Source organism: Nannospalax galili, unplaced genomic scaffold, assembly GCF_000622305.1.
Source record: "Nannospalax galili isolate Female #2095 unplaced genomic scaffold, S.galili_v1.0 scaffold717, whole genome shotgun sequence".
NCBI lineage: Eukaryota > Metazoa > Chordata > Mammalia > Rodentia > Spalacidae > Nannospalax > Nannospalax galili.
Window position 1 is genome coordinate 1,283,145 of NW_008339763.1, and position 7,088 is coordinate 1,290,232.

A 7,088-nucleotide genomic window follows, 5' to 3' on the forward strand; every position below is an offset into this window, starting at 1 on the left:
TTGGATGGTTGGAGCTCTTCCTCCAATTACCTCCGAGCGGCTTTGGGGGCGAGTCCAGCCTGCTAAGGACTAACTCCACCCTTCCGGACCCCCTGCGCTATGATTCCCGCAAGCATGTGAAAGGCCCGCCCAGTTCGGAATGGGCAGCAAAGCCTGGCCCCGCCCCGCCCCGCCCCCGGCTTCTCCACCAATGCGGCTCCGGGGGGCGGGGCTCACCGCCACCACGCCTGCAGGCCTGCGGGGAGATCGCGATGGAGGCCGCGGGTCTCGACCTGGGGCGCGTGGGCTTCGTGGGTGCAGGCCGCATGGCGGAGGCCATCGCTCAGGGCCTCATTCGAGCAGGTGGGGTAGCGGGGAGCCTGGCTGCGGGGTTCCCCGTGGGAGGAGCCATGGCCCGCCCCCGTGGTGTGAACCCCAGGGCTCCCGGGTGGGGACGCGTGTGACTGGGTTCCAGCAGGGCCCCCAGGTCTCCAGGGTCCCGGGATGAGACGGACAGCCCTTACCCCAGATGGGTAGGTGTGCCTGGCGCGGTGTGGAGAAAAGTATCGCAGGTTTTTCTTTAAAAGATTGATTGCATGTTAAATGATATTCCTTTAAATGTATTGAATTAAGGAAAATTACAGTTAACTTCACCCGCACCTTCTTAATGTGGCTGTTAGCTTATCATTACATATGCGGCTCAAAACAGCGTCCAACTTCCTGGTCTCCTGGCCTGGGTCTAGTTCAGCTGTGTGAACTGCTGATTCTGCATTCTATGCATGCACCAGGTCCACTTCCAGTGTGAACAGCTTTGTGGACATTCTTGGGTCCATCATCTCTAGATGCCAACAGCACCCTGAATGTGAAGCCCAGATTGTCTCCAACAGGGTAGAACTCTGCAAGGGGGCATGGGACTGGTAAGATCTTCCTGGATAAGGACTGCTGGTATGTAGCAGGGGCTGTTCATACTCCAAGAACACTATTGTGCAGTTCAGAAAGCCTTTGCCTATAGAGAGCAGAGAGAGAAGCTAGTGACCTTTGGCACCATATACTGCTTTCAGCCGCACTTCAAAGCCCAGAGGGTGATGATCATGAGAAGATGGCTTCCTACAGGTTTCAAGTGTAAAACCTGGCAGTTCACCTGCCTCCAGGTGCTGTGCAGACAGACTCAAGGAGTGTTCAGGACTAGAGGTGTGGCCATTACTGACAGGATTTGCTGATTCTGTGTTTAGGCTGTGTGGTGTGCATGTTTCTCTAACCCAATCTTCCTACCTCTATAACCCACAAAAACATGATTTCAACCAAACTGGCTTTTAGCCTCCTCTGGATCATCCCAGCACACTTGCCCTGGTACAAGGAAGCATGTCCCTTATCTTGTCTGTCTCAGCTATCTTTGTACCCACCGTGCCACTCCAGCCTGGTGCTCCCTGAGCGGTTGTGCCCTTTGGCCAGCAAGCCTAAGTGCTCTGTCCAGCTACCTCCTCCCTGAAGGCAGAGGCCTTTGGAATCTGTCCTCAGAGGATTAGGCAAGTGCCTGGCCCTAGTCTCCAACAGCAGGTAGATGTTGATGGCAGCTAAGTACCATTGAATTGACCCGATTGTTCAGCTCTGAGCATAAACATACCTAGTGTGGGTTCCTGCAGAGCTGTGGGCCAGGAGGGGACCAGGCAGGCTCTTTACTGTCCTCCCAGCCCTCACCAGCCTTTGCCTTTGCCTTTCTAACCAGGCAAAGTGGAGGCTAAGCAGGTGATGGCCAGTGCACCAACTGACAGGAACCTCTGCCACTTCAGGGTGAGTGGAGCCTAGGGTTGTCCCATCCTGAGGCATTTATCAAGGCCAGCGGTGTGTGGCTTATATGGCTGGAGGTTTGAGACTGTTTGGGCTAGCCTGGGGAAGGGGAGGTCAAAGACCAAGAAGAAAGTCCAGGTTGTGGAGGACTAGAGCTGATTCAGTAGGGTAGGCATGGATACTAATTAGGAGGGAAGGTTCAGGAAGATACAGTTTGGGGTCTGTGAGGAGCACAGCCTGCTGGGAAGTCTTAGGCACTGGAGAATGCTAGTGCAGAAATTTGAAACAACAGGCCTGAGGGAATCCATGGGATGTAAGGTGATCTGTGGCACAAAGGGCTGTGTGGTAGCATGTTCACTCACAGGGTCCTGTCTCTGGCCCTGGCATCCTGTGCAGGCTTTGGGTTGCCAGACTACCCACTCCAACAAGGAGGTGCTGCAAAACTGCTCGCTTGTCATCTTTGCCACTAAGCCCCAAGTCCTGCCAGCTGTTCTGACAGAGGTGGCCCCTGTGGTCACCACTGAGCACATCTTGGTGTCTGTTGCTGCTGGGGTCTCTCTGAGCACTCTGGAGGAGGTGAGTAGCCCAGGTATGGTAAGAATAAGGTCTTGACCCTGAAATAGGCTCTGTTGACCAGACTTGGGGAGGCAGCCAGCCTCTAGAAGTTGTCACTTGGCCCACCAGTGTTAGGTGGCCGGGGTTAGCTTAGCATTCACTACTGCCACTGTCCTAGAAGTAGGGACTAGAGCCTGAATCTGCCTTAGGTGTCTGCCTCGCAGGCCCAGTCCCACAGGCTGCCTGACACTCAACTCTCTCCGGCCAGTTGCTGCCTCCAAACACACGAGTGCTACGGGTCTCTCCCAATCTACCCTGCATAGTCCAGGAGGGAGCCATGGTCATGGCACGGGGTCACCATGCTGGGAATGACGAGGCTAAGCTCCTGCAGAACCTGCTGGAGGCCTGTGGGCAGTGCCTAGAGGTACCTGAGTCCTACGTCGACATCCACACTGGCCTCAGTGGCAGTGGCGTGGCCTTCGTGAGTATTATTTTACCCACAGCTTGGCAGGCAATCCCCCTACAAAATAAGGTCCTCCAGGTCCCTAAAATAGCTTCTGCCCTCAGAGTCTAGCCTCAGGACTGCCAGTGGTTCTCAGACCACCTGTGAGCACTCCTGTCTCTGAAAATCTCATACTCAGTTGGGTCATTGAGGCTGACCTGTTTGCAAAACTTTAGGTTTAGATCTTGGCCCCCAGGCACCTGTGGTCATGCTATGGCCTTGTTTCTGATGGTTGTGAGCATTCTCTAGCTGGGTGCTGTGTCCAGGAAAGTGTCAGCGTTGACATGCCCCCCCATGCTCTTGCTACAGGTGTGTATGTTCTCTGAGGCCCTGGCCGAAGGTGCCATCAAGATGGGCATGCCCAGTAGCCTAGCCCACCGCATTGCTGCCCAGACCCTGCTGGTGAGTAAAGGTTTCCTCAGGAATGTCTGCAAGGTTCTAGTTTGGACTGTCTCGACAAGCCCACAAAGTCCAGAGGAAATGTGTGGCTGCCTTGCCTCCACCGGCTCACCACCCTAACTCCTTCTCCGCAGGGGACAGCCAAGATGTTACAGCAGGAAGGGCAGCACCCAGCCCAGCTTCGGACGGATGTGCTCACTCCCGCAGGAACCACCATCTATGGGCTTCATGCCCTGGAGCAGGGTGGCCTTCGAGCAGCCACCATGAGCGCTGTTGAGGCCGCTACGCAGAGGGCTAAGGAGCTCAGCAGGAAGTAAGCCAGGCTCCAGATGAGTCCATAAGCTCCTCACAGAGCTATGGCCTCGGAGTGATGAGAATAGCCCTAGGTGGGGGTTGTAGTGCACTGTCCTCCAAACACAACAGCCGTCATCATCAGAGCAGCTGTGACCACTGTAAGGGACCCTCAAGATCAGGCTTGTTGACTATTGACCCTCCATCACAGAAGGGGAGGATGGGGAGGGTTGTGGGACCCTCACCTGAGATTCTAGCCACTTCCTCCTGCACCTCTTTGCCAGCTGTGTGTTATTCTGCCCTACCTGCACATGAGCTCATGGTCTTGAGGGTGGTAGGTAGTAGCATATATAGACTGTGAAAGGTTAACTAAAGGGAATCCACCTTTGCAGTGATGCACACATCGTTCATGCAAGTGTGAGCAGCTGCTTGGGGTCACCATGCTGCTGTAATATAACCCCTCACCCATGCTCTGTAAGCCCAATAAACTCAACGTACTTTGGTTTGTTGTTGGTGCCCTGTAAAGAGGGGGTAGAACTCTCCAAGGAGAGTTCCTGCAACCTTAACACACCAGCCTCCTTACTTCCCCAGGTCCCCCCCATCTTCCCTTTGTCTCCTCTAAGGACCACAGTTCTATCAAACGAGTGTCTCCACTCCCCTATACACGGAAACGTGGCCTGTCTCTGCAGGCCTCACCTGCCCAGTGTCTCAATGACCCTGCTTCTCATGAGCCATTGAAATAGGCAATGTTGATTCTCAGGTGCTGCTTTGTGCTCACAAGAAGAGGTACTGGGCCTGGTCTGGAATCCTGGCTCTTTCCTGAATTATTCCTCCTCCAACTCTTATTTCCTTTCCCACCTCCTGTCAGACTGTGTAGCCTTGTCTGACCTTGAACTCAGAAATCCAGCTGCCTCTGCTTCCTGGCTGGCCTTGAACTCACAGAGATCCTGTGAGATCCTGCCTCTGTTTCCTGAGTACTTGGATTAAAGGTGTGTGTCATACCTGGCCCCCCAAATGTCCGCGGGACTGCTCAAAACCCAGCTCTCATACTAGAGGTGGGGATGGCATGGGGATTATATGGCATCTGCTCAAGGAACTCCCCTACCCTCCATGAAGCCAAAGCTTTGACCTGCAGCTGGACTGAGTCCCCACTGGGAGCTTGAGGATCCACCTCTCCTGAGGAGCTAGCAGGTGACATGCCCTTCCCCTAGTTGAGGAGCTGCATCCAGAGGTCCCATACTGTAGAGTGATCCTGGCCAAACCTGCCCAGTGCTTAGGCTGCACCAGGTAGGTGGCAGGCAGGTGGATGACTGCTTGAGGTCTTGATGGTGGGTCCTGGCTAGATGGGAAGACCTGTCTCTAGCTGGGCATAGGCTTCCTCCCTCCTGGACTTAAGCTGGCCCATGGGCAGGTAGCGCTCAGCCTGAATGACTCATTCTTGGGTCAGGAGTACTTAGGACCCTGTGACCCTGGCACTACAACTAGCCCCTGCAGGACTTGGCTCGTCAATGTCCTGTCAAGGACCAGCAAGTCATGAAAACCAGGATATGGGAAGAGCAAAGTCATGGGATTGAGGGCCAGAGGGCTGATCCACTAGGTAGGTAGGACCACCCCATTCCTCAAGACTCCTGGCCACCCAGACCTCAGAGTGCTAACTCGCTTTCACCCAGCAGCCTCCTGGTAATAGATGGGAACATCCACAAGTACGGCTTGAGTCCTCTCCCATGGTGATATCTGCTAGCTGGGTGACACTAGGCAAGCTAACCCCTATCTATAAAGCAGGACTAATGGTAATTAGAGACAGGAACAAGGATGTTCCATCCCCGTGCCCCACTCCCCCTGCGCTGTGGCCTTGTGTTCCCTCAGCCCCTTGGCCTGGACTCCTGTCCCAGCTCTGCATTCCCAGCCAGTGGGTGGGTCTTCTCTGCCAAAGGCTGCTTCATCACTCTGGCGGTCACTTGTCAGAAGGACCATCCTGAGTCCAGTGACCAACCGAATTTCCTCACCTGTGAAAAGGAATAAAGTGCTGAGGTGACCACTGATTAGAGGTTAAGAAGACTGCAGGCCACTTGCCTTGTGATGTACAGACACTAGACTATCAGCTTCCTTGCAACCTGGCCTCCAAGCCAAGTCTGGGTGGGATGGAACACTGGGCTCTGATGTAGGCCATGCCCTACAGGGACTCCTTGGGCAGCCTACCTGCAGAGAATCCTGTTGAAGTGAGCCACCAGCTGTTTCTGGGACTAGGCTGGGAAGTAGAACACACTTAAATTTCCCAGAGCAGGTTGTTACAGAGCCTCAGGTACACTGGTGGAGGGGCGGTACACTGGTGGAGGGGCGGTTCACTGGTGGAGGGACATGCTGGTTCACTGGTGGAGGGGAGGTACACTGGTGGAGGGACATGCTGGTTCACTGGTGGGGGGCAGTACAGGGACATGCTGACTCAATAGAGGCAATTTTGGAGCCACAGAGCTGAGACCATATCAGCTAGGCTCTTCCTCTAAATGCTGCCAGACTAGCCACTGCTTTTTGAGATAAAAAACTGGTGGATATGGGGTTGGAGAGTAAGCTCAGCAGTCAAGAGCACTTGCTGCTCTTGTAGAGGCCCAGCATTGACATGCTCTCTCACAACATTCTGAAACTCCAGTTCCAGGGGACTCTGGCACCCTCTTCTGGCCTCTGTGGACATGGCATGCATGTGGTACACTTACATACTTGCAGATGAAACACTTCTAAAATAAATCTTTTAAAATAAAACTGGTGGGCCAGGCATTGTGGTGCATGCTTTTAATCCCAGGACTTAGGAGGCAGATCCTTTTTATGTTTGAGGCCAGCCTGGTCTGTGTAGTGAGTTCCAGGCTAGCTGGGGCTACAGGGAGACCTTGTCTCAAAAAGAGAAGAAAAAAAATTTAAAAAGTGGTGGACGTGCCCATGGTATTTTCTGTATTCGATATTGTCTGACTTTGATGCTCCTCCCACATATCCACTCTATGGATTAGTCTAGGTCTAAGCGTTAGATCCAGTCACAAAAATAAGACTAAAACAAGGTAGCTGGCGATGTTGACATGTTAGCTTTATTACACAAGTGCCACTGGACCACCTGGCCAGATGAACTCAGCTGTGAGCAAGGTTGAGCGTTAGAGAAAGGCCCCTTCAAGAAGTCATGAAGTCACAGCTCAAGATTCTCTTGAGGATAGCCACTGGGGTCAAGATTCACCTGTGGACACATTCAGCAGAGGCCAGACTGTGCCAGGTCCCAGCTGGGTTTCCCGCAGGCAAGGCCAATGCGGTAGCTTGAGGTGCTTCCCTCCTCTCATACGAGGCTTCTTCACCGATAACTCAGCTGCTGCTGCTTTCCAAGGGTGTGAACTGGACCCTGAGGACAAGACTGTAACCCCTGCAAGTTCCCACCTCCCCATCCCAAAACTGCAGCTTGGTGGTGGCTCCCAACAGAATCCAGTCACCCTTCTTTCTGTGCTGTGTGCTCTCTCCAGACACATTTTGTAAGCCTGTGACAGAGCCACCCAGCAGGGAAGGCTGCCTACATTCCCAGACTACAGGGTCTCTATGCTTT

At 53.7% G+C, this 7,088-nt stretch overlaps 1 protein-coding gene across 3 annotated transcripts; it reads left to right on the top strand.

Moving 5' to 3' along the window:
* Window positions 1-205: 205 nt before the first annotated feature.
* Pycr3 (pyrroline-5-carboxylate reductase 3) lies at window positions 206-4,016 on the top strand. Of its 3 annotated transcripts, none has more exons than XM_029564230.1 (7): window positions 216-342; window positions 768-924; window positions 1,706-1,770; window positions 2,164-2,343; window positions 2,591-2,803; window positions 3,134-3,226; window positions 3,358-4,016. In XM_029564230.1, exons 2-7 carry the CDS (start codon window positions 888-890, stop codon window positions 3,538-3,540), a joined length of 771 nt encoding a protein of 256 aa, XP_029420090.1. In that variant the 5' UTR covers window positions 216-342; window positions 768-887; the 3' UTR covers window positions 3,541-4,016. The 3 variants fall into 3 exon arrangements, with proteins under 3 accessions (XP_008832736.1, XP_029420090.1, XP_017654035.1); XM_017798546.2 differs by having other exon boundaries at window positions 768-896; XM_008834514.2 differs by lacking the exon at window positions 768-924 and having other exon boundaries at window positions 206-342.
* Window positions 4,017-7,088: the final 3,072 nt, after the last annotated feature.

Excerpts from the sequence above, each read along its gene's own strand:
- Pycr3 (XM_008834514.2), top strand. The coding sequence starts at position 252 with ATGGAGGCCGCGGGTCTCGACCTGGGGCGCGTGGGCTTCGTGGGTGCA. Across the intron at positions 1,771-2,163 it reads GGAACCTCTGCCACTTCAGG|GCTTTGGGTTGCCAGACTAC; the intron begins GTGAGTGGAGCC and ends CATCCTGTGCAG. Across the intron at positions 3,227-3,357 it reads TTGCTGCCCAGACCCTGCTG|GGGACAGCCAAGATGTTACA; the intron begins GTGAGTAAAGGT and ends CCTTCTCCGCAG.